Here is a 27,781-nt window from a genome sequence, read left to right on the forward strand (position 1 = left end):
ATCCATTTCTCTGATTCTCCCCTCACTGGAGTCTCCCTGATCAGAGAAGATGACCCTATTACTTGGGAACCTATACATAGATGCCCGCCCATCCATTTCTGGGAGGTGCTGACCTATTAGCTCCATATTTCCCATTGGGTTGAAGTCTACCAACCCCATTGCCCTTGGGTCATGTGAGCCAGTGGCCATGGAGGTGGCAGAGTCCATGGAATTGAAAGGATTAAAGTCTCTGGTGAGAACAGAGTTCCTGAGGTTATGCTCAGGGGTTTCCCTCTCCCTTCCGACCTCATCCCTCTCAGACCTTACTCCCTGATGGCATGCATGAAAGAATCTGACCATTGTGTTCTGCTATTAAAGCCTTACTGGTCTCTATTAGTTGCTCCTGCATGGCTTTCCATCTATGGAGCCTGTCATTTTTTTCACAGAGAGCCTGATTGTCTCTCTGTGCTTTCTGTCTGCTTTGGGAGTATTTGTCCAACTTTTGCTGCAGGAGACTCACCTCCTGAGTCCTGTCCTTACTGGCCTGATCATTCTCTGCCAGAGCATCTTCCACCCTCCTGGTGTGCTCTAAAAGCTTTTCATAGTCCATTTTGAGTTCACCCAGTCCCTGAAGGGCTAGGTGAATTTCTTCCACCTTGGTTTTTAAATGGCTGACTTCCTTGCCTAAGGCATCCCTTTCCTGAATTAGAGTACTCCTCTGTGCAGCCAGGTCATCCCTTTGTTTTTTAAATGACCCAACTTTCTGGCGCTCTTCAACAAACTCTGTTTGGGATTCAAGGTCTTTGATAATCAATTTGTTATGTTCCTCTTTTACTTGGTCTATCTGGTCTTGTAAGACGTGGAGCTGTTCTGCACTGGCTCTGTTAAACGTTAATTGTTGCACCAGTTTTTGTTGGCTCTGTTTTAAAGAGTCCAACCTTTCTTGACACACTTTTTGCAGTGCCAGTAATTTGGTATCTTGTCTAACTTCTCTTGCTGCAGGAGATCCAGATCTTCCTTTACTTTTGTCAGGTACTGTCTAGTTTCTCTCTCTGAATCTTAGCTCTTTTGTAGCCTTTGCTCTGGAGAGTCCAAATCAGTTTGGGTTTTCTTTAGGGATTGTACTTGTCTCTTTGCCAGATCTAGGTTTTTGGCATATTTTTCCTGTATTAATCCAATGTGGAGGTATAGGTAAGCCGCTATTTTGGCAATTTTACATTGCTCTTCTTTTACATTTGGGGCCATATACAATTCACTAAGTGCCTGGTGTAATGGACCCTGGTCCTGCCATGTATCTAATTCTATGGTAGTGATTTTTTGTTTGATTTCCTGCAGCCAGACATTCTCATCCTGCTCTACCCATTCACCCCTGACAAACAATTTGTGCAGTGGGTGTTCTTTTGCCATATTGATTTCTACTAGGGTCGCCATTCTGGAAATATGAATTTCATTCTGACTTATCTCAGGGTTATTTTTACTTTGCTAAACAGGCCCAACTCCTTTGAGTATTTCTTTTGAAGGGTGCTTTTACAGTATAGCACAGTATGGTAGCCCAACAAGGTGTATATACACTGTCAGTTAGCACGCTGTGTTAGACTGCCACAAGTGGTATGTCTAATTCAGGATCCCGGACGATCCCCGAAGCTGTAAGTGATTTCAATCCGGCACACATCCAAGTCAACGCCTAGCGTGTAATGCACAACTGAAATCCTTATTTATTTTTGTCTAAAAATTCTTTATTCTGAGCGATGTACCACTCACATCACACCCCTCTCCTGGACCCCCCCCCCTGGTCACACTGAACCAGGAATCAGGCTGGTTTGCAAAGTTAAAATATTTATTTATGGATTTACAATTTAATCACACTATGTTTTAATGGATACACAATAATCATCAATGGGATGATGTAATACAGAATAATCTATTTAATACACAAGGAGTAGTAGTGAGCAAAACAATTCAGCACAAAAATAATACTTTTGTGTGTGTGTGTGCAGATCAGATATCACTGTGGTTAAAGGTTCCCCCTGCACCCCTCTCAACCCCCAATAGGCAAAGTAAAGAGCTAGGACGATAGAGAAGGTATTCAGGAATGGCAGAATTCAAACAAAATATCAATCCCACTTTCCCTCAGCAAACACAAGAGAAAAACGGAATTGACTGTCAAGCTGTCAGAATGGCTTTTAAAGTTATCTTAGAATGGGCTGGGCAAAAACACTAAATATGGCCAAAATCGCTGAAATTGTATACATTCTTATGGAAGCCGCTTTGGATAGTTGCACATAAACACAAGAAATGATTTAATACCAAGAAACAAATTGAAATCTTAAAATTCATGTCGGAAGCAATCAAAAGCTGTTTTACACGTGTCAACAAAATTTCCCCCAAAACGAAATTCGTGGCTAACTTGTCACTGTGCGATAATCACGATTACGGGAGAACCGTATGGACTTGGAATGTGGTTTTAGATGTGATCTAAAGCTGTTGGAGTTAACTACTAGCAGAAGTTGAAATTCTGTTTCTAGCACAAAAACCGAGGGAGTTATGGACATTTTAGTGGAGGTCATTTTTTCAAGATCGACGCAAGCAGGGAAAACAGGAATGCACTTTTAACATGACAAAAAGGATTTCTTACACTAGAGGATGACTATGAACAAAATGAATGCCCCACAGGAACACAGCCACTTGATCAGCATGACTGCCTGCAGGACTCGCCTTCTTCAGATGAGAAAAGATCAGCGCAGAGATAGTTTTAGCAATACTAGTACAGAGGAAGATAGGATGGATTGAATAGAGAGTTCAGACAATTCAAAAATACTTCTAACAACACAGGTTCTGACGACATGAAAGGATTGGTTTAAGATAGGGATTAACTAAGCAAGGTACATATGCTAGTGACACAGTTATTTCTATAGATACTCACTAGATATGTTTTTAAACGGAACCGTCAGGATTCTGGTCCGTCAAGATTCTGGTCAGGGAATGGGATCTGGTTCTAGGACAGACACCTTGGCACATCGGATTGGTTCTGCAATCAGCAAGGTGCTCTAGTCACAGCATGGCACAGGACTGGACTGGATCTGCAAAGGACTCTGGTCACAGCACAGCACAGGACTCGGTTGAATCAGCCCTTTTTGGTTCTGATGATAATTCTTTCAGCAGGCAAGCAGTACAGCAAAGCCCGGCTGTATTTTGATGCTTCCCCTTAGGTTTGTGGGGTTCTAGTTCTGGAATTTGAGGCCTAGCTGAAAATGGTTCAGCTATGCAATGGATTTCTGCATTGCCAAGTTTCTGGAGTCTGGAGCAAGGAAGATGTAAAGTTCATTAGCAGGGTGCTCCGCCAGCATCGGGATAGTGAGTGAATCTGTCTGTCTATTTGAGTGGTGAGCTGTCTCTATTTATGCTATGATAAAGGAGTGTGTGGGCTGGTTTATCCTAAGCTCACCCCTTTGATAGTTGATTGGGTCAGAGTGTCCTCTCTGCCTTGATAGGAGGAGAAAAACAGTGTGTCACCTTTATGGTGTGATTTTATGAGGCTGAGGATCCACCCTGCCCCCTTGAACACAAAATCTACTTTTGGCACCATACTTATTTACACATTGCAACCTCTATAAGAATCACATATACAGATTACATATTTTATATGCAGCTATCCCTCCAAACCCGTAGCGGTGGGATCTTGTCTCTTCTTTTCACAGAATTTTGCCCTTTTCATCAGGAACACAATGTCCAATTTATAAGCAAATTTCCACAAGTGTGCGGGTTTAACATGGGCATAAATGTATAAAGTTTCAGATTTCTAGCGAAAATACATTTTATGTAAAATCACATTTTCTGCCGTTTCTTTCCAGAACATGCCACACGATGTTGCCGCCTCTTGAAACGTGCAGCCAAAATTTAGATTTACCAATCTGTTACTTTTATTTTCTGTACAATTTTCACTGGTAAATCATAAGTCTTTTAAAAAAATATTCTTTGTGAAGGTTCAGCCACAGATGGTTGTTTGTCTCCGCCTCCTTCTGTCTCCCTACAGTTTAGAAGCAGTCTCCTCCCTGTTTCCTCTTGGCAGAGGCCATTTACGACTGTCTTCACACTCGGCATATCTTAGTGGCAGCTGTTCATTGTTCCCTTTTGCCTCTGTAGACCAGGTTCTTTCCAAACCCTATAATTATCACTTTGGTGTGATTTCCTGGTGGGGGAAAGGCCATCCTTCTGTGGAGAAACCTGATATTCCAGTCTGCTAGCTCTTAGCCAGGCTTGATTTAATTGTTAATTCTGTTGCATTTTCCCCAAACTTGGGATTTCAAAATAGAAGCTAGAATACTTATTCAAGGTTTTAAACCATGGGATCAAAACAATTACAACATAGGTTACTCTCAGTAACAGGCCTCTTAGATTGCAAATATTTGATTTCAGTTTATATACATGTTTAAAGTTTAATCAGGCCGGCTCCTGACAGCTGTCATTCAGGCGGCCCATGGTATTACACCCAGATTTTTGACAGATCCACAGACAAGCCCCTTTTGCTGTGGAATTTTCTTTATGCTCTCAGTTTTTCAGGACCTTGCAAGTTCACAATGATTTCTTAAACTAAGTGAATTGTAGCACCCAGCAAGAATTTTGGGTGTTTGACAGTGTTTTTTGCACCGGCATTCCGCAGTTTCAGTAACAAAGAAAAAAGGATTTAAAGCAAGATTTTGGGGTTTCATTTAGCAACACTGCTTTTTTTCTTCTGTACTCCATTTTTACTTATTGTGGAGCCCAGTGTCATATTCCAGGAGTGAGATCTCTGTTCCACCACTGACAACATGCATGGCAGATGGGCAGCCACCTTTTTGGGCGTTGCAAGGGGTGATTTTCATAGGTTTTGGCGCGCACAAGAGTTTTGCAGCCATTTCTGATGTTTCTGGCACCATCATAACACAGTGCTACAGCATAGCAGAGCATAAAGTGGGTTAAACCATCCCACAGGTTGTCCACAATTGAGGTCTTGTTCCATCAGCAGTTCAGCCCCAATGGCCCCTGGAGATGTTTAGGGGACAGAGTGTGCCTCTACCTTGGAACACCATCCTTATAGTGATGTGTATTTTGGAACAGGGTGCATACCTAATATGCATCCCTTGTGCTGCAGAGACTTGGCTGTCACTGCAGCTGTCAATATGGCACCTGAGACCTCTGAACCTGCTCTGTGCCATTGGTAGAGCAGGCGCTGCAGATCAGGCGACTAATGCAGCAGGCAGGGCACACGTACACACTTTGCTTTTGGCACAGAGCTTATGAAAGGGAATCTGATCAGCAGATTTCCCTTTAAGAGACGGAATTACCTGAATCATGTTATTTATTAATAAAAAGCACACCCTTGACAGATGGCAATTCCTCACAATTCCAGTTCTATGGCAGGTACACTATTTGCAAAGCTGACATTATGTCAAAAGACTAACAGCCAGAGTTATATTAAAGTATGTTATTTTGGTACGCACGCCGTCCTGGTCTCCCCCCATTTTATGTCTCTTTCAATTATGCATTTCACACAGTAATACAACATTCTTATTTGTACCCCAGTACAGTTACATCCATGCATATTATATACTACAAAGGATGCAAGGAACCATCAAGTCCTGTAGTTTGAATGCACCAGTGGATGGCGTAATATCAACTTCACCATCACTAACCAATTGGGTTTCGCCTCCTTAAAAGGAGTGCTGGGTTTGTCTCTCAGCTACATCACTCACCCACATTGTGCATTCTCATGCAAGTTCAATTTCATGGAGGAAAAACGCTGAGGCAGTAGCTAAGATATGCACTTTAAAATGTCTGCATTGAATGGGGATGATAATAGGGGGCATTTTCTCACTCCTTCTTTTCGCTGTAAGATTAGAATATGCATTTGATGTGGGTGATGTGGGTGTATATTTATCTGCATCTGTTGGGGATATTCTGTGGGCAAGGATGGCGAGCATATATGTTCCCTCCACCCAGCCCAATCGCTAGGCAGCACAAGCTATGAAAGCAAAATAAAACTGCAAGGTGGGAGGATGAAGGGATGATGATGATAGGTTATTTATAACGTGCTTAATACCCAGAGATCGAAGCTATGGTGCTCCGTGTCGACTTCCTTCCAAGGCGAGCATGTTGCCCCTGAGCTATCCTCCCGAGACAAGGAGTGATGATAGTTTAAGTGATCCCCACAGATTCTGCACCTCACCAGCGCTCTCAGTAGACAACCTCCTAAGTCCCCATCATGAAGTCATGATCTGGTGCACTCTTCCTACTTACAGCACTCAGTGCAAGTGGAAGCACGAACTTTGCAAATTCCTATGTTATGGTTCTTCTTGGAGCTCAGCTGGGGCAGCCGAGCCAGCGGATAGACACTTGATGATTGGTTCAGTGGAAGACTGCTGCCGCCATGGGGCTGGCTGGTGATGTGAACAGGACAGGAGATCAAAAGTCTGCTCTAGTGACCTAGGAGACACTCTCTGGCTGGATGTTGTTGACAATCCACATCTAGATTGCTGAAGACCCACATCCTTTCAATGTGACTGGCCCAAAATGCCAAAACACATTGAAACAGGGTGTTGTTTTTCCACAATGTCTCTCTGCCTCTCTCCAGGGCCCAGAGTGTCATGAGTCATGGACATTCCAAGCACTGGCGAGAGAGTACACAGTCCACTTCCACCCGTTTATCCTCAGGTTGTGGGGGGCAGAACACACAATATGGCAAAACATAAAATGTGGGGTGCATGTGCCCCCTTTTGTTACTCCCTAGGGATGCCTGTGGCTGTAGTGTATTTGTTGTTGGGTCCTAACTCTTGGATATTGCCAACACGCCTATGGGTGTGCGGTTGTGGATTTTCTAAAATGCACCAAGGCAACATAACATAGTAAGGACCTGACTTTTGGCAGCACAGGAAGTAGAGGGGGTGTACCCGGTGATCTAGAAAGTGTACCCTGATTCTCATCTGAATATAGTACTAAGTGCCCCTGCCATGAATCACTTTTACCTTGTGCCTGCGAACCCATGGCAGACCACAGGTGCCGTGTAGTGCAATGATGAAAGGGGACTACACAGACATTTAATGTTTAAGGCCTCTCATTGTAAAAGTGACTTAAGTTATGTCATGTGTGGAGGGCTTGTGACAAATCAAGTTCCTGGGTACCAGTGGTCCAGGAGTGAACCATCAATTTATGTATTTATTTATTTGCATTTATAAAGCGCACATCGGCCATGGTGCATTGTGGCGCTGTTACAGAGTATTCACTTGGCAACAGGCATAGCAATGAACAGGATTGACAGTATATAGAAACAGGCACAACAGTGCAGAGAATGGCATGTTAAGCTGTTACTAAGGTTACAGTTGAACAGCGTGACTATACATATTGGTTAGGTCTAGCAGAACGTTATGGTTTTCAACATTTTGCCCCACTCCTCTAATACACCAGAATGGATCCAAAAAGAAACATACAATTACAATTATAAACCTCCCTGTCCAATTTTGGTAATGTGGACGCAACGGCAGGCTTATCTCTTCTAAAGGTCGTGGATCATTGGTTATTTACAACACAGCAAAAACTACAATTATTATGCAAAGATAAAAGGAGTGTCCAGTCAATGTTATATAAAACATATCTACTTTATTATTATCACAACAGACAATCTAATAACACTACTCCTACAACCCACGCTGTAAAGGAATGCAGAGGACAGACAGTTTCTAAGAAGGAAAAGGGATGAACTCTGGATACTGACAGGAGGGTAGTTGGTATATTTAATAACCACAATAGTTTTTTTAAAGGCTTCTTGGCTTAAGCAAAAAGGGAGAAAGGGTCTTAAAGTGTCTCTATGGGACTTCTTGGAAGGACCAGGGGGAGAGAACCACAATGCACCTTTTGCTGTAGTTGTTCTTGGTGCTTGGCATGGCTGACTCGGCTTCAGGGCGCTTTGCAGGCCTCCGCCACGCAGTTAGAGAAGGATCAGCAGTGGGTATCAGGCAGCAAGAAGGTTTGGCGAGTGAAGCTTGACAACAGCTGCAGGCTGGCCTTCACAGCGACTCAGGGTCCGCACTCATTGTCTCAGTGCTGATCGGCGGTTCTGAATCACTGGTTGAGACATCTCAGGTTTCTTTCAGTGACTGCGGCTAGATGGCCTTAGCTAGATGCTTAACAGCAGACAACTCTGCAGGCCATTGCGGATCGAGAAACTCGACTGGTTTGAAAATGTCCTTTAAGGCGGGTGGCGCTACATGCTTGTTGTTGCACTTCTCCCAGCTTCTTCAATGGGCTTGTGTCGTCCATTAAGGTGGACAGCCCTAAGCTTGGGAGTGTGTTGCAGGGAGCTGCCTTGTCCTTAGTTTCGGGTTCAGAGACCTTCTGTCATTCCATGTCCAGGGTGCTTGCTGCACAGACTAGTGGGGCTTGCTGTGTGATGGCTGGGTACGGGTTCTGAGGTGGCTGGGGGGTCCTCTGAGTTTTCTTATCCCTCTGTTCCCTGGGAGATGTTAAGGGGGAGAGATCTTGCTTTCCTTTTGGATTCTCCGGACCTGCCGTTACGGATGTATACGAATTGTTCGAACTACAATTGACCGAATTGTGAAGGTCAATTGTTACATATATGCGGGGGAAACCCCCCGCAACCCCCATTATATATATAAATATATATATATATACATATATATATATATATTACCAAACCAATATATATATATATATATATGTGCGGTCAATTGTGCAAAGGTCAATTCGGACCCTCGACTTCCAGTCAATTCGGTAATTCGAACAATTGTGTTCGAACAATTTGGGTAATACCGCCTTAACTGGCGGAAACTTTAAGGCAAACTCTATCTTCAGTCAGGGTCCAAGGATGAGTTCTTCTTGCAGCTTCTTGAAAAGTGTTCAGATGATCTGCCTAAAGAGGGGCACCATCCCTCTTTTAAAGCAAAGTGGGTCACAGTTATTGGTGCAGGCTTAGCCTACATTAGTGAACCAATCCTGGGCTCCCTACCAACAATTTTCGGTATGCGTGAGGCCATACCCAGAGTGCTTTGCAACAGGAAAAGGTAAAGGGATTTAAACAGGAGCATGGGGTGCCCCAGAAACAATATGGCAGAAATCTTCTCTTAACAAAAAAGATCTGGGCTAACTCCCTTGTGTATACTAGGTCCTACCTATCTTCCTGTCTGTTGTGATTAAAGAGTCTCTCTGGTTAATAGATCTCCCTGGGTGGCCCCTAGTTAAAGCAGCAGGTCTCCCTTCAAGATGCTGAGAGACCAGACTCTCTGGCTTCTGCAAACCTCATTTGGGTATCTTATGAATGGGGTCCCCCTAGCGGGTGGTAGACTTCTTTAATTTAATTAATTGGGATTGCAATTCAGAGGAAAGTAAATATAACAAAATGTAGGGATCAGTATAATGAATGCTGACTTTCTACTTTACAGTGGGATTACTGACATTGCAGAAACTGCATATATTCACTTAACATGCTTTAGAAGAAACTAAGTAAGACTGGTACAATATAATTTGGTGCATTGGGTTATAGTAACAAAACTAAATAGGGAATCATCAATCACTTTATTCTCTTTATAGGATTTACTATTTAATTTGAATCGTCTATATAACTAAACTGGGGGAGAAATCTACCAACCGTGAACAGGTGAGAATTTACATTATCTCCAGTATGGCAGATAACTAGGATGTAACTACTATGTTATTTTGGTACTAAATCCTTATTACTGTCTTACTTGATTTACAGTACTGTAAGTATACGAATTGAATGTTGACACCAAGTCTAATCAGATCCTTAATATACTCACCGGACCAGGGTGAGTAGCTCATAGAGGTTAAGCCTTAATATTAAATCTTGGTGGCTGTCACCTTAATTCACGTTAGAACTTATATGCCAACAGAAATCATTGGTATGACTTGTAACTAAAACTGAATGAATTCAAACGGCTACCCTGGCAGGATGTCTGTCAAATGGAGATCGAAATTATTACTGTAAACATGTAATAGCTAAATTAGTGGTATGGAGTGGTGGAGCAACCTTCTCACCAGAGGTGGATCACCTACATCTTATTTTCAATGAATAATTGGCTTGTTAACTGGGCCAATCCGGGAATTGTTTGTGCGTACTCTGGATGAGCACTGCGACTAATTTGTCAATTGCTGATGGAACCGTGCAGCAATACTATCAGCCCCGTCTGGCAATGTTTTTAACAATTAAACACACAATGTGTGAATACTGAGATATATGTATCAATATTAGCATACACGATTTGGTATTAGGACAATGTTTTTGAATGTCAGGCCACTCAATCTGTGGAAACAATGGAATATGAGTTTTAGTATATTTGACACAAGGGAACTGTGTTTTAAGTTTGGCATATTGTGACTGTAACATATATGTATGAATTAGTCTGTACAAAACCGTGTAAACGTATACAAGTAAGATAGAGTGCACTGCAAGCTCTACATTTGTCTGGTCTCCTTAGGTTCTAAATCAGATTCATATATTTACCATTGACAATACTACAGGGCATTGCGCATGGGGCATGGTGTTAATATGTAAGCATGTGAAAGGTTGTTGGGTGTCCTGTCTCCTTTGTTATCCTCTGCAGCCAGACCCCTTTGGGGCCTGTTTGAAGTACCCTCTATTGCTATGTTAATCGCTGCCACCAGCTGCAGGGTCTAACAAAAGTGCAGGCGGTTCCATGGAACCTTTGCTCATTAATCAGGCTGACCATGGCAGGGGGCATTTGGTCCTCCCCCTTCCCTGAGATGACAGTGCCCTCCTCTGCTGTCACATTTCAGCTAAATATGACAGGGGCGGACGGTACCTGTAGGCGGTGTCCATGGGTCTATGATTTTGGTGTGGTGTGAGCATAGGAAAATGTGTGTGGATTAGCCCCACACATTTTGTTGAGGACGGTACCATCATCCAAATACCAGGTGAGCGCACGGCCGTCATGTGGGTGGTCGAATTCCTCACAGGGCTAATTCCAGCAATCCACCTGGGTAGTCAAATCCTATGCATGTATTAGTGATTGGTGACCATCAGCCAACACTCCCCCATAAATAGGCAGTAGTTTGTTTGTGCCTACACCTCTTTGCGCCAAATTTCTGATGTAAATGAATAAAAGTACGTAGTCAAGTTTCTTCAAGTATATTTTCTTAATTTATTTGATATATGTTCTGCCCATATGGATGACACGTGTTTCGGCGTTCCATTGGCGCCTTTTTCAAATCCGGGCTGAATGCAAGCGTAACATGAAATAAAACAAAACACAAAATATAACATATGAAATAGCATTTTAGCATATTTTATAACACATTTAGTAGTTAGAATGGTGACTTAGGCTGTGTAGTATATCCTTTTAGCATTCTCAAATTGCATGAACACCTAAAAGTGCAGCACCTCTTAGTTACCTCAAATGGTTAAAAATAAATCCATTACAGTGACTATGTTAGTTTTTTAAAATTAAATTTGTGCAATCCGAAAAAGAAGTAAGTATGGGATGGCATGGACCTAACAATTTTTGGCTGTCAGAAAAGCATGTGAATTTGTTTTCTTACCCTTATTGAATGTAATGCGAATCTCCCTTTCCTTATTTCCGGGAATTAGTTTTTAGTTGAAGTGTATCACGGTAGTTCCAGGGGTAAATCCCACCTAGAACAAATTTGGTTGTTCTGTTATGCTAACATTAGCCTTTTAACCTTCTATCGGATTGATTCTTTATGCATGATTCCCTAGCATATATTTAGACACATTTTAAACTCTAGTAAGCATGACTAGTAACATCTTTCTCATTGCATTTGTGTAAAAAGTGCTATTCATATTTACAATCCTCCAATCGCATTACATATCCTTGGTCTCATGCATTCTGTTACTCTAGCGGTCACTAAGAATTACTTTTTCAGTTACAATGACTGGTAACCGATTTGCTCCCCATTTGTGTTTACCAAAACACCCTTTCGCGTGAGTTTGAAATCCCAACCAAAATATATTTTGTTTATGCCACTCGGCATCAAGCGTGCTGAATTCTACATTGAGCATGCTTGTAGCGGTGGTCTTTCCACCCCTTAAAAGCGCTTACCTACAAAATTCTCTTGCTCATGCCTCAAGCATCGGGGGTCCTGTTATGGTTCTGGCAAATCCGCTCTAATGAACTCTCCTTTGGGAATGTTGTAGATAACCGGTTTATGGTGGCAGCTAGTCGCATACAATGTTGAATTGACTTCCGTCTCTTTTCTGAATGTTTTTGTGTGTAATTGTCCAGTGGATACAAAGATGGTTAGATCCAAAAAGTTAATTTCCGTTTTGCTGCTTTGCCCAATAAATTCTAGGCCAAATTCATTGTTATTTGCTTGGTTTAGTAAAGACTCCAGTTCTTCCGGTGTACCGTTCCAAATAATTAGTACATCATCGATGTACCTTAGCCATTTGATTATTTTGTTCTTAAACTCAGGTATTTGGTATATATGTAGGTCTTCAAACATTCCCATTACAATGTTGGCAAGGGCTGGGGCATATTTAACGCCCATTGCGACTCCACGTATTTGTCGAAAAAACTGATTGTTGAAAATGAAAACATTGTTCTCTAAAGTTGTCATGAGCATTTCTTTAAGCATGCATGCAGAGTTGAAAAATGACGCAGATCTATTTTTGAAAGTATAGTCCATTGCCTCCAGGGCCAATTCATATTTAATAGATGTATATAGAGCCTTGACGTCCCATGTTGCTAATAAGTATGTATCTTGCCACTGAATTTCTTCTACAATTTTAATGGCATCTGTTGTGTCTTTCAGATATGCCTGTATTTTAGGTACTCCAGGTCTTATTATATTGTCAATATATTCCGCTATAGGTTCTGTCGCCCAACCTATGCCACTTACAATAGGCCTTCCTTCTGGGATGGTGTCATATTTCTTGTGAACTTTCGGAAGAAAGTATATGGTTGGAATTGTAGGTTTATTTACCCGTAGGTGTGTCTGCTCTTCATCAGTTATTAGTCCTTGCTGGTGCCAGGCATTAATAAGGCTTGTCAAATCTTGTGTTATTTTCGGTATTGGATTTCCTATTAATTTCTCATAGCATTCTGGATTTTCCAAGTGGTTCATAGCCATCTTTATGTAATCCACTCTATTCATTATTATAATGTTGCCACATTTGTCCGCTTCCTTGATAACCAATTGATGATTTGATTGTAATTTTCTTATGGCAAGAATTTCATTTGCTGTAAGGTTTTTGAGATTAGTCTTGTTTTTTATTTGTGGTCTTTTTCTTAAGTAGTATAAATCTTGTGTGACGGCTCTGTAAAATGCGTCCACCATGTTATCTGGTGATAGCTGGGGTGTGAACCTGGATTTGGGTTTCAATTCTTTCATGGAAAAAGGAGTTGGCTGTATTTCTAACTCATGAATGGTTTGATGTATTGGATAGTCTCCTGGTTCTTGTAGGGATCGTAGTAGGTGAATACCGCTTAGTTCTTCTATGGTTATATCACTTCTAGTTATGGTTTCAGATGTTTTTTTCCTTTTTTCAACTTGAGTCGCAAAAAATGTTTTAAGTTTTAATTTCCGAACAAATTTGAAAAGATCCACATGTATTTCTATGGGTTCAAACTCAGTTGTCGGGGCGAATGATAGGCCTTTATTCAATACATTAATTTCATCTTCAGTTAGTATTTGGTTCGATATGTTCATCACCAAGTTATTTATTTCTGTTGTTTTTTGGCAGCTTCTTTCGACGCCGCCCGTGTTAATCGTCGATAGGCATCTGAGCCGTCTGGATTTTCTGGGTCCTCCTGATCCTCTCTTACCTCTTCTCCGACTCGTTTCTGTGAGGTGTCTGGTGCTTTGCTGATCTGAAAACGGACTTGTTTCGTCTGAATGTTTCTGTTTCCTTGTTTGTATCTTTTGATTTGATTTAGAAATCCTTGTCCCTTCGGTTTTGCAGTTCCTAATACTGTTTCCACGTCATTCTCATTTTCGGGTTCTTCCTCTGCCTCTGAACTGGACGGTGAAGTGTTGGGAGTAGTCTCTCTTGATGTTGGTTTGATTTTATTATATTTCTCTTGGAAAATACACTTTCCAAGAGAAATATAATAAAATCAAACCAACATCAAGAGAGACTACTCCCAACACTTCACCGTCCAGTTCAGAGGCAGAGGAAGAACCCGAAAATGAGAATGACGTGGAAACAGTATTAGGAACTGCAAAACCGAAGGGACAAGGATTTCTAAATCAAATCAAAAGATACAAACAAGGAAACAGAAACATTCAGACGAAACAAGTCCGTTTTCAGATCAGCAAAGCACCAGACACCTCACAGAAACGAGTCGGAGAAGAGGTAAGAGAGGATCAGGAGGACCCAGAAAATCCAGACGGCTCAGATGCCTATCGACGATTAACACGGGCGGCGTCGAAAGAAGCTGCCAAAAAACAACAGAAATAAATAACTTGGTGATGAACATATCGAACCAAATACTAACTGAAGATGAAATTAATGTATTGAATAAAGGCCTATCATTCGCCCCGACAACTGAGTTTGAACCCATAGAAATACATGTGGATCTTTTCAAATTTGTTCGGAAATTAAAACTTAAAACATTTTTTGCGACTCAAGTTGAAAAAAGGAAAAAAACATCTGAAACCATAACTAGAAGTGATATAACCATAGAAGAACTAAGCGGTATTCACCTATTACGATCCTTACAAGAACCAGGAGACTATCCAATACATCAAACCATTCATGAGTTAGAAATACAGCCAACTCCTTTTTCCATGAAAGAATTGAAACCCAAATCCAGGTTCACACCCCAGCTATCACCAGATAACATGGTGGACGCATTTTACAGAGCCGTCACACAAGATTTATACTACTTAAGAAAAAGACCACAAATAAAAAACAAGCTAATCTCAAAAACCTTACAGCAAATGAAATTCTTGCCATAAGAAAATTACAATCAAATCATCAATTGGTTATCAAGGAAGCGGACAAATGTGGCAACATTATAATAATGAATAGAGTGGATTACATAAAGATGGCTATGAACCACTTGGAAAATCCAGAATGCTATGAGAAATTAATAGGAAATCCAATACCGAAAATAACACAAGATTTGACAAGCCTTATTAATGCCTGGCACCAGCAAGGACTAATAACTGATGAAGAGCAGACACACCTACGGGTAAATAAACCTACAATTCCAACCATATACTTTCTTCCGAAAGTTCACAAGAAATATGACACCATCCCAGAAGGAAGGCCTATTGTAAGTGGCATAGGTTGGGCGACAGAACCTATAGCGGAATATATTGACAATATAATAAGACCTGGAGTACCTAAAATACAGGCATATCTGAAAGACACAACAGATGCCATTAAAATTGTAGAAGAAATTCAGTGGCAAGATACATACTTATTAGCAACATGGGACGTCAAGGCTCTATATACATCTATTAAATATGAATTGGCCCTGGAGGCAATGGACTATACTTTCAAAAATAGATCTGCGTCATTTTTCAACTCTGCATGCATGCTTAAAGAAATGCTCATGACAACTTTAGAGAACAATGTTTTCATTTTCAACAATCAGTTTTTTCGACAAATACGTGGAGTCGCAATGGGCGTTAAATATGCCCCAGCCCTTGCCAACATTGTAATGGGAATGTTTGAAGACCTACATATATACCAAATACCTGAGTTTAAGAACAAAATAATCAAATGGCTAAGGTACATCGATGATGTACTAATTATTTGGAACGGTACACCGGAAGAACTGGAGTCTTTACTAAACCAAGCAAATAACAATGAATTTGGCCTAGAATTTATTGGGCAAAGCAGCAAAACGGAAATTAACTTTTTGGATCTAACCATCTTTGTATCCACTGGACAATTACACACAAAAACATTCAGAAAAGAGACGGAAGTCAATTCAACATTGTATGCGACTAGCTGCCACCATAAACCGGTTATCTACAACATTCCCAAAGGAGAGTTCATTAGAGCGGATTTGCCAGAACCATAACAGGACCCCCAATGCTTGAGGCATGAGCAAGAGAATTTTGTAGGTAAGCACTTTTAAGGGGTGGAAAGACCACCGCTACAAGCATGCTCAATGTAGAATTCAGCACGCTTGATGCCGAGTGGCATAAACAAAATATATTTTGGTTGGGATTTCAAACTCACGCGAAAGGGTGTTTTGGTAAACACAAATGGGGAGCAAATCGGTTACCAGTCATTGTAACTGAAAAAGTAATTCTTAGTGACCGCTAGAGTAACAGAATGCATGAGACCAAGGATATGTAATGCGATTGGAGGATTGTAAATATGAATAGCACTTTTTACACAAATGCAATGAGAAAGATGTTACTAGTCATGCTTACTAGAGTTTAAAATGTGTCTAAATATATGCTAGGGAATCATGCATAAAGAATCAATCCGATAGAAGGTTAAAAGGCCAATGTTAGCATAACAGAACAACCAAATTTGTTCTAGGTGGGATTTAACCCTGGAACTACCGTGATACACTTCAACTAAAAACTAATTCCCGGAAATAAGGAAAGGGAGATTCGCATTACATTCAATAAGGGTAAGAAAACAAATTCACATGCTTTTCTGACAGCCAAAAATTGTTAGGTCCATGCCATCCCATACTTACTTCTTTTTCGGATTGCACAAATTTAATTTTAAAAAACTAACATAGTCACTGTAATGGATTTATTTTTAACCATTTGAGGTAACTAAGAGGTGCTGCACTTTTAGGTGTTCATGCAATTTGAGAATGCTAAAAGGATATACTACACAGCCTAAGTCACTATTCTAACTACTAAATGTGTTATAAAATATGCTAAAATGCTATTTCATATGTTATATTTTGTGTTTTGTTTTATTACATGTTACGCTTGCATTCAGCCCGGATTTGAAAAAGGCGCCAATGGAACGCCGAAACACGTGTCATCCATATGGGCAGAACATATATCAAATAAATTAAGAAAATATACTTGAAGAAACTTGACTACGTACTTTTATTCATTTACATCAGAAATTTGGCGCAAAGAGGTGTAGGCACAAACAAACTACTGCTTACTTTACAAACGGAGCTGAGGGACTCTATGTCTCCGTGTTGACCCACATCCTTGCGACACAAGAATAAAATAATAAAATAAGAAAACCATTGCCAACTTTAATAGCACTAACATACGGGTCGCGAGAGTACACCTTATGATATCCCCACTCAAGAAGTTCCTCACTCAGTAGACTCCCCCATAAATAGTTCCGAGACCCCAAGAGAATTACAAAATTACGCAGAATTGGCAGTCAGTGCATGAACACGGCGAGCTGCTCTTGCACTTCGCATTGTCGGTGTAGCATTTCTTTGAACATCTAAGTCTATTGCATCATTCTCTGAGGATGGCTCCTGAAACCCACTCCATGGGAGTAATTAGGCCAGCTGTGCGGGCGACTTTACAGAGCAGAAAAGGCCCAAGTCTTTATCTGTCTGTAGTCCGAATATGTGGACTCTAGCAATACATATCAAACACACTTACAGGCTTCGAAAACACCCGCTTTAGGAGCCGGTCGATTGTATATAATGGTGGCACTTCGGGTTTCAGATGCAGAGTGCATGTAAACTATTCTGCATTCTGATGCTACTGAAATGACTATGCACTATGTCAGATGACTGCAGCCTACTCCTGTATGTAGACATCCGAAGGGCTGTATGTGGGTGTGTGACAATGATTCGGTCATCATCCAGCTAGACGTTATGGACTGCAAGGCCTTGAACAGCACAGACACACTCACATAAACACGGTACCTGGTAATGCATTAAAATATGCATGATGTAATCGTATATTTCTCCAGCGAGCCGGTTCTCTGGCCTCCAGGGAATAATGACAAATTGAATTCCGAGTAAAGGCACGAGGATTAAAGTGGCTCGAACAGCTTTCATGTACATGTTGGACTCGGCCCGGTGAGTGTCTCGCAGCTTCGTCACCAGAACTCTCACTATGTTCAGCAAAAAGAACAAATTGACCTGCAAGAAGAGAAGACAGGCTTTTAGCGCAGGAGCTTTTAGGCATGCACGCGCGCGCTTTTCTAGAAGGTTGCGATAACCACAGTAGAGATGTGTGGATGTCATCGCACAATAGCGTTCAGGAAGCAAGGCTCTCACCGACCCACCTTGCTTCAACTCGAAATTAAAAAAAGTTCACGTTTAGGATAGTGCTTCATAACTGATTCCTACCTTTTCGAAACGCTCTGCTTTTAGTTGTTACCACTGATCAACTTAATGTAACGATTGTCAGTATCTCGACCTTGGAAGGGTGTGGTGCCATTGGTGGAAAGTGCAAAACTGCTTTCATCCGGGAACTATCTTGCCAATTAAACAAGCATTGGCACTGCCAACATTTTGGGCTTGTGTATAGGCATGGGAAAGGCACTTGCTAGGAACAGCCGTAGTGGTATTAACTGGCAAAATGGTGCAAATACCTGGTCATCTAATAGCAGTGCCTGCAAATGCCTAATACTTATACACACTACAAAACTATTGGCTTTACTACAGCTTGTTTTTAACAGGACTTGAGTGAAGGACACAGTGCTTACATATCGAGAAGCTGAATGTAGACTTGGTTAATACATGTTAAAGGATAGTTCCGGGACTTTTTTTTTATTGTCCCTACGGGTCGGCCATGTGTTTGTAAGCATAAATCGGTAGATCGTAGGAAACTTTCCTATGGACCTTACCCGACTTTTCGCCCATTATCGCACTCGAAATCAGCCTCCATTTTGTGATAATCCTATCATTCCGCCGCATCGACCTGGCTCACCTGCCTTTGCGGCACTAAATCAAATCCCCCGCCCCTGAAACAGACTTTATCAAAACATTCATATTCCCCGCCTCTATCCGTGACGTGACTGAGCTGCGTAGGCAAACGCGCCCAGGCGTCTTCTACGCGACTCCACACAGACCCCGGAAATCAACACAGATCAGCTCACAATACAGCGCACCACAATTCGGAATATGAAACTGTACTTTGAAATCAAACCGCAAGATTGTAAATGTGGTAAAGTACATTTATTTGACATCAAATGTTTAGAGAATATTCAGCGATTTGCATTTTTATTTGCTCATGTTCCAAAAAGTTCGTATTGAGGAACGCGATGGTCCTTTGCTGTACACAGGGTCTTAGAGCATCTCACAATACAGCACCACAATTTGGAATGTGAAACCGTGGTTTAAAAGCAAACGGCAAGATTGTACATTTGGCAAAGTACGTTTATTGGACATCAAATGTTTAGAGAATATTCAGCGATTTGCATTTTTCTTTGCTCTCGATCCAAATTAGTTCGTCTTGAGGGAAGCGATGTTCGTGTGCAGTACACAGGGTGTTGGTTTACGATAAAAATAAGCTCTTCTGTCGCACTGATAATCGCATGGCTGTTCCAACAACGAGGCACTAGGCCACCACAACGGTAGGTATGTTGCATCTAACCGTTAGTACCGCGTAAGGGCATACTTGTACTTGGCGATCGTCCCATAAAATGGTCAGGGTGGTAACGTTGTTCACGCGGAGAAGCAACTGGCGGCTGTAGAAGCCGTCCGCCGGTGTCTGGTACTCGTGACACAGACAGTAGTGAATGATGTACCTAAAAACATAAAAAATGAAATTAGTCTCACCATCAGATCCTTATTAAAATTATTCATTTCATAGCGAGGACAGCGCTACTGGGTGTACACAAGTGTTTAAAGGCGTGGCGAGGCATGGAGGGGGGGGAGTGGAGTACAAGGTAAGTAGCATAAAATAATAAATAAATAGGGCCAGCTGGTGGCAAGTGCAAGGTAAGTGCAGAACAAGTGCTGGGAAGGGGGGGCTGTAGGATACTGAGACAGTCCCCCAGTGCAGGGGTTGACAGGGAGGCAGTGCAGGTGGAGAGTGGAAGGGCCCAGGACCGAGGTCGCAGACAGTGGACCAGTTGTAGCAGGGGAGAGGGAGAGAGAAAGCAGAAGCAAAGAGGAAGGTTTTGAGGTGCTTCAGTAAAAGAAGATGGTTCTCCTCCAGATAGTGCGCGGTAGAAAACACTATGCCACATAGAACGAACAAGTACAACTGAACCCGTCTTTAAAGCCACTGTATAGTAATGAAATTGCGGTATAAACTCATCAAAAGTTACTTACATTATATTTGCATTTTCCATTGTGTCTCTGTGTAGGGCAGACCCGAAACACCACTCCTTCTTTGCCGACGTTACTTCTTCTAATGAACGTGGCTCATCGTTTCGTTTCTGAAATTTTATTCATTATCTTTTCTTAGTCTTTCAGGATGGTCCCGGCCTGTCAAGGTCAAATCACAATAGAACCTTATATTGGGTCGTGGGCCTTTCCGCCACCCGAGCAAAACATCAAAGCAGCTGACCTTCACTTTGAGCGAGCACACATTTCTAGTTAGCTCCAGTTAGTGTAAGGGCATCTTGTCTGCGTGCCTTTTTTTTTATTGTCCCTATGGGTCGGCCATGTGTTTGTAATACGGAAACATTCTATAATTTTTGTAAAAATGATTTATATTACTGTTTGGTTTAATTGCAATGGGCCTGCAACATGAGGAGACTCGAGAGAACAGACAATCGAATTACAATCATTTAAACCGTGATGTGTATTTCTCAATGAGCTCTGCTTTAGGTGGACATGGAACAGAGGCAATGTTGGGTGGCAATGCAGTTGTCCCCTGCATAGGTTCGTTCACCACTCCATGTATGTGCCTATCGAGGACATCTACGATAAGTCTCTCAATAAACTCATATTGCATATCCTCAAACACTGGTTTGATCACCCATTGTTTACTTCTTTTAGTGAAGGCCTTATTGTAGCGAAGCGTCCCTAAAGTTCCGGTCGTCCTACTTTGTTGACGGCCAACATTATGGTTATGTGCCAAGACCGCTAGAAGAGTCCGATTTTTCATGCCTTCCATGCCAAAATGCAATCTTTTGGGCCTGTACTTTAGGCACATATTGTGGAACACCTCCAAATCTCCTGTGTGGCAGAATTCCGTGAGTCCCCTCAAATCTCTTGTTATAGTTTTATCAAATACAATCTTTTCAATGGCCTTGTGAGTGGGTGATGAAGGAATCAACCACTTCTTCTTCCGTGCCTCCTCTGTGGACAAATGGCCATGTTCACATTTGTGGAAATGCTCATTTGTCGACCATCGATGTACGTTGCTACAGTGCAACATTACTGACCGCCATTTTTCCAGTAGAATTTCCAACGACCCTTCACATGTTTTTGAGCTCCACCAAAGATGGTTGCTGATTGACTTGGACCACTGTGAAATACCTTGCATATCTTTTTTTTTTCCTGCAGCCGACAATTTTTTATTGATTGTTTTTGCAAGATGCCATACGTCAAATTGGTGATTTATATTTTTGTACTCTTCTCTCATTGTCTTGGCAATTGAAACGTGTCTGTCCGTGGCTATCAGGTCGATCACCATTCCCCGCGATTGTAGTTCTTGCAATGATGCTACAAAGCCAACTTTCTCCATGGCCACTGAGGATGTACTTTGTGACACCTGCACGACCACCGAACTCACAATTTTCTTACTTTCCATGTCCTGAAAGTGGTAGGTGCAGTACTTGGCTGAAAATCCTGGACTGTCGCATTGTCCATCACCGGCTAGCCTGAAGCGTTTGCCCGCGAATGTACTTTCCATTGACATTTTTTCCATTCTCCAAGCTTCGCTGATGGCTGGAAATAGATAATCGGTTTGGTATTTGTAGAACTGACTTTTCGCAATGAAATGGATTCCCACAAACTGAAAGAAATACTGTAACTTTTTAAAACTTGAACCACTAAAAAGTGCGGCCGCTGCACAAAGTAGATTGCCTGCTGGCAGTTGCCCCAGCATGGGTTGTGCAGACCATGCGAACGGATGATATTGTGTACAGGTGGCATGTATTTTAAGGTTAGTGCCTCGAATTGCACGAGTCACATTAATCAATGGCTCCCCACATACTTCCCCACCAACCCAATGCCCACATTTCATCATCATAATAATATCCATCAAACAGCTATCGAATACAATGAATTTGGCCTCTTTCCTTATACTGTCACTCTGCATCCCAGCTGGTTCGGCCTGTAACGTTGAGGACATGTCACTCGCATGAAAGGTACAATCTCTGATATCGTCTTCCGCTATGCTGAGTGATATTGATGGTGTTTCATTGTCGTCCACTTCATTCTCTTCCATTGCAACATCTGTTCCTTGTCCGGAGATGGGAGAAAAAAACAATGTCTTCAACTTTCGCGTGCTCTTATTTTTTGCGGGTGTGGATTCTGTGAATTGATCTACGACTGCATCCAAACTACCAGGAGGACATTCACTATCAATGGCTGGTGGTGGTATAGCTCCGTTGTCAATCACTTCATATTCTTCCCATTGGCACGATGCATCTCCAGTCTCAAGTCCCTGCCAAAAGGTTTGACAAGCAACATCTCTCGTTCGCTTCACTGTCTGTGTAGATCTAGTTCTTACACCCACTCGCAACTAGAGGACAGATTAGAAAAGGGATGTTCAGTTTAAACACAACTTACAGTATTGAACTATTGACAGTGAAAGACAACATAATATAGTGAACAGGACACTAACCTTCTTTTGCTTTCTTTTCTTTGAAACTTTCTTTCCTCGAACTTCAACATCTGGACGCTGTTGCTCCGACTCGTGTGTGCATGTCTCCACTTCCTCTCGCGCTGCAACGACTATACTTTCATGATAAGCACATCCATCACTCACTGAGGCTCCATCGACTCGCTGAAACATAGAACTTTCATTAGTATGTATAATAATATTGAAAACACAAAATGTACTTGGGGACCAATACCCATACGTACATCTCAATAGCAAAACACGAATGAACGCATTGTGTAGAACATTCAAACGACAATAGTTCACGCATTGTTGATCTAGTTAGATTGAACTGTCAAGATCCATACCTCGGGCTCCGCATAGACTTCCATTGATGATATTATTGAAGATGACGCTTCAGCAACTCCCTGAAACACAGTAATTGCATTAGTATGGTTTTCTATTTTGTTAAAAAGAACATAAACTTTGTGCAGGCGTCAACAGCTCATCTAAATAGACCTGCACAATCTTTGATCAGTTGTCTAAAATAAATAATGGATATCTAAATATGATTCGATTTATTCCATCGTTGGAAGTGTCACCACCCAGAGATCTGCATCAACTACTAGGGGTGATGTTCTTGTTGAAGAAGCTCCGTCAGCTCCCTGAAACATAGTACTTGCGTTAATAAAGAAGGAAGTATAGCGGATGTAATCACGTCATTTGATCTCGCTTGATCGATCTGTCAGTATCCATACCTCGAAATGCATAAGAACATCAAGGGACGCTGTAACTGCGGTGCACACTTCTGCAAGCTGTTGCGCCGACCCGTAACTGCACGCTCCCCCTTCTTCTTGGACTAATGCTCCATCGACTCCCTGAAACATAGGACTTTCATTAGTAATGAACACAATATTGAAAAAAGAAGACACATACGAGGGCGACGACAGAAGGACATATCAATGGCTAAAAACGAAAGAAACATTGTGTGTAACAATCACGCTACAAGAATGCAAGATCTGATGATCTCCATCGATGGAACTGTCCTGAAACGTACCTCGAGCATCTGAGTGACATCTACGGTTGTCGTCAATGCGTTGGACTCCTCAGCATCTCCCTGAAAGACAGTACTTGCATTATTTTGGATAACAATAATTATAACTGAAAACAAAGACTAGAGGACGAGTACTGTGGTGTACCATTAGGTAAAATAATTACACGATCAATTAAAACTATTGATTTACATGCCTAAAACAAGTCAGTGTCAGAATAGCTAAGTAAGATTACCCGATAGGCGCTTGAAGTGGCTGATGACTGCAATAACGACACGGATGGAGAATCTTCAGCCTTCATATTGAGTGGGTACATAAATGGGGAAATTATTGTTAGCTAATGCTACACACTACCGCAATGCCGAGAGATAAATACGTAAACTTGACTCACCAGTGGAGGGATGTGGACGAATAGAGTGGGAATAGCGGTTGAGAGCAATTTTCGCCTCGCTCGCGGTGTTTTCGTCCTTATTAGCAATGATGTGGAGTACATGTCTGGGCTAAAGTGCCTGCTGCAGATGCGGTATCGATCACCCCTCTTGTCCGCAAAGACTTCTAGGACTCTACTTTCTATCTCAGAGGCTGGATATCCGCAATATCGGACCCATTCTCTTATCTGATCTATTGTCTTAGGGAAAACATGCATTATAGTACCTTCAGATTTGTTATGGGTCTTCGAAGGGCAACCGCCAATGGAACAGGCAGGCATTATGGAAAGTTCTGAAAAGTAAAGATCAACAATTCTCTATGAATACCAATGTGTTAAAACATTAAATGACACATAAAAGGTTCAATGCAAGGTCCGTTTTGGTTCTTGGAACTATACATGTTATTCACATGCGGATAAGTATTTCAATAACTTTCAAAAAATAGAAAAAGTAATTTGACTAAACTCAGAACATGTGACTAGTTCCTTGCATGTACTGTCGTGAACGAAAAGAAAACATGGATGCAATTTGATGACTACTAGCAAATAGATATAAATTAAAAAATTGGACGCAAAATGATTATGGTACATGGACTTACCTTGACGAACAAACAGTTAGATGCAGGGATCAGAGTAGTTTCTTGTCGTAGAACAGGGAGCAGTTCACAGGTTGCAAACTGACGAGTTTGCTCAAAGTGGTCACGGAAGTTCACAGAGACGAAGAGCAGATAACCAGCACCTTCACGGGTTGACTAGCAAAGCGCAAAGAAGTTCTCATTAGAAATATGAAGTGGGTTATAAAGAATTCGAAACAGGGGTGTGTTTGTGAATGAATGACGTGTATATGTCGTGGCATTATGCGGTCTGCAGGGGGCCGTCCAGCGTGAGGGGGGATGCTTGGCAGGAGACACGGGGTCTGGAGGTAGACCTGGGAACAACAACCCATGCTCTATAGACCACTTTGAAGTGTACATGGTCTTTGGCACCTCTTGGCCTTTATCGCTCCCTGACAGCTCCACTTGCTAGCACAAGTACCCCGGTGCGAACTGCCTTTGATAGGGCGGGGGGGTGGATCGGGGCGGTGGTCGTGCAGACAAGACCCGTTTGCCGCAGGGCCTCACCAAGGAGAGGCCATCTAACTGAATGTAAGAGGATGGCTGCAGGATCTACTACATGGAATGCAGGGGGGTGAGTTTATAAATACCTCACCCTCCCAGGAGAATATACACTAGATTCATTTAAAAAATCAAAACAACCATTGTTAAAATATATGTTGGGCTTTATTTTAGATTTTAATTAAACATAAATAATAAACATTACACATTGTAAAGTTGAGGTTGCAGCACATCGAGGGAAAATCCGCGGTATTGTCCACTGTCACTGGGGAAATGTTGTCTAATGGCAAGTACCGCACAGGCAGGTATTACTCTCCGAACGCGGTGTCCGAGCCTCCCGTGAAGCCACCAAGTGAAGCAACGATAGGCCACCAGCCTGTACCACCTGTGAAAAAAAAAGATGCAAACTGTATTAAACTGACCAAACTTTCTTATCAATGTCGATTCAGGTAACACATGTCATTTTTCTTAGAAAAAAATTATATCTAGAAAATGCACTATATGGAACAAATTTACATGCGTTCGAATGATATGTAAATGTAATTTTATATGTGGGAGACGACCATGAAATAGTGGTGGCATCACTGACATCACAAACAGAGTATACTTACTCGTTACTCGGATTACGCGGACGAACAGTGCCGCGAAGTTCGTGCATAAGCACCATCATCATCCTCAACACGGTCCGTGAGAGGCAGGCTTCCCTGAACTCTGGCAGCTCGGTGATGCATTGCGGACTTTGCTCGCCTTCCTGCAGACTTTGCTCGCTTTCCGAAATGTAGGCCAAGCACCCGGAATTTTCACGGCAGCAGCAGTTCTCCTCCTCAGTTGGCATTAGCTCGCACCGATTGCACGTGCACCAGGTGGAGACGCCGTCCATGCGACATGGTCCAGGCTCTTCATCCGTTGACTGGTCCTCCCAACTGCCGTCCGAATCCCCATCGTTTTCGCGTGCTTGACTTTCCAGTAGTTCTTCCTCGGTGTACTCGGGCTCGTACATATACGGCATTATTGTGGCCATTGTGCGGTAAAGATAGTAAAATAATTTACAGAGATGGTACAGGTGTTCACACGGGCTACAAGCGGCGAAGGTAGCTGACCAGAGCACTGAAACGAGTCACAGAATACTCAAAGTAACACAGAGAGAGGAATGGAATCGAAAATCTGCTGCTGTGTGTTGTGAAACGGTCTGTTTATACTTATTGGGGAAAGAGGCGTCCTGCCATTTCCATGGCAACACGTCAATAGCTGAGGCGCAGCGATTGTTGACACGAGACGTGCTTGAAATGGGCAGTACGCGTCTGCTGATGTCAGGCTCAGGGGCGGGGGATTTGATTTAGTGCCGCAAAGGCAGGTGAGCCAGGTCGATGCGGCGGAATGATAGGATTATCACAAAATGGAGGCTGATTTCGAGTGCGATAATGGGCGAAAAGTCGGGTAAGGTCCATAGGAAAGTTTCCTACGATCTACCGATTTATGCTTACAAACACATGGCCGACCCGTAGGGACAATAAAAAAAAAGTCCCGGAACTCTCCTTTAATTAATTAGGTAGCGGGTTTACAAATCCAATTAAGTCATTGGGCCTCCTTACGACTTTGAAGGTAGCCATGGCACTATTAGCACCATGACTGCCTCCAAAATCGTGTCCGGGTCCGCGTTCCCTGAATGGGGAATTACCGGGCCATTCCGAGTTTGGAGGACCCGGTAATTCCTCCTTCAGGGAACCCAGGCCCGGTCCTTGCCCATTCCCATTCGAGCCCCCATAGGCCTCAATGGGAATGGGTAGGGAGCTAACAACTAGCTCGTCAATTACGGGCACGTTTTTAGCTCCCTGGTTCCCTCAAGGAACCCGTTATTGACGTCTGGAAAAAACAGACCTAGAGCGGGTCCCGCGAGGGGACCTCGTACTAGTGCGGAGTGGGTTTATCGGCGCCGGCACCATTACCGGCGCCATTAAACCCATTCCGCACAACGCGTAATGAGGCCCATTAACTCTTAGAAGACGATTTTGAAAAAACAATGGCAGGCATTTAAGGTTTAAAGTTTGATGGTAAGGCTCGAGTAATGCAAGCTTAAGTGTTCCCATGAGGAGGTGAATTGGGCAGGGAGGGGCAGGAACTCAGTGGGAATGGCCATATGGATTAGCATGGCCATGGCCATCATTTTAGACAAATCTATGTCACCACGAGCCAGTCCTGAAATAATGTAATTTGGCATCTTATTCCACTGGACGCGAGACATGACTGCAACCTCCAGAAAGCACTATGTCTCTGAACAAGAGTCACACACAGACACTCGAAATGGTTTTCTTGGACACAATCTACTACATCGCAGACAAATCCCACTACACGATGGGAGCGAATGTTGGAAGGCAGCTCCGGTGGTGTTGTGCGAGAATGGTCAGATTCTGCAATTCCTGGAGCCTCCCTCAAACCCTAAAATCCTCCCAAGGCCAACAGACCATATACTGAGCACTATGCGCTATATGTGCCCAGTGGCGGCTTGTTTTGCAGTCTTCTGCAACACTCCACTTTGAGTTGACAGTGTGATCTTAAGACTTGTTCCCTTTGAGCGTGGATCAGTGCATTCT

General features: G+C 42.4%; 1 protein-coding gene across 1 annotated transcript in view; it reads right to left on the reverse strand.

Moving 5' to 3' along the window:
- Positions 1-27,781, reverse strand: part of CALCR (calcitonin receptor) — a 2,903,406-nt gene that overhangs the window by 794,488 nt on the left and 2,081,137 nt on the right. The window contains exon 13 of the mRNA XM_069648468.1: positions 17,793-18,011. Within this exon, the coding sequence (XP_069504569.1) occupies positions 17,793-18,011 (219 nt within the window). The remainder of the gene's footprint in view (positions 1-17,792; positions 18,012-27,781) is intronic.

Source organism: Ambystoma mexicanum, chromosome 2q (genome assembly GCF_040938575.1).
Source record: "Ambystoma mexicanum isolate Mex_15411 chromosome 2q, UKY_AmexF1_1, whole genome shotgun sequence".
NCBI lineage: Eukaryota > Metazoa > Chordata > Amphibia > Caudata > Ambystomatidae > Ambystoma > Ambystoma mexicanum.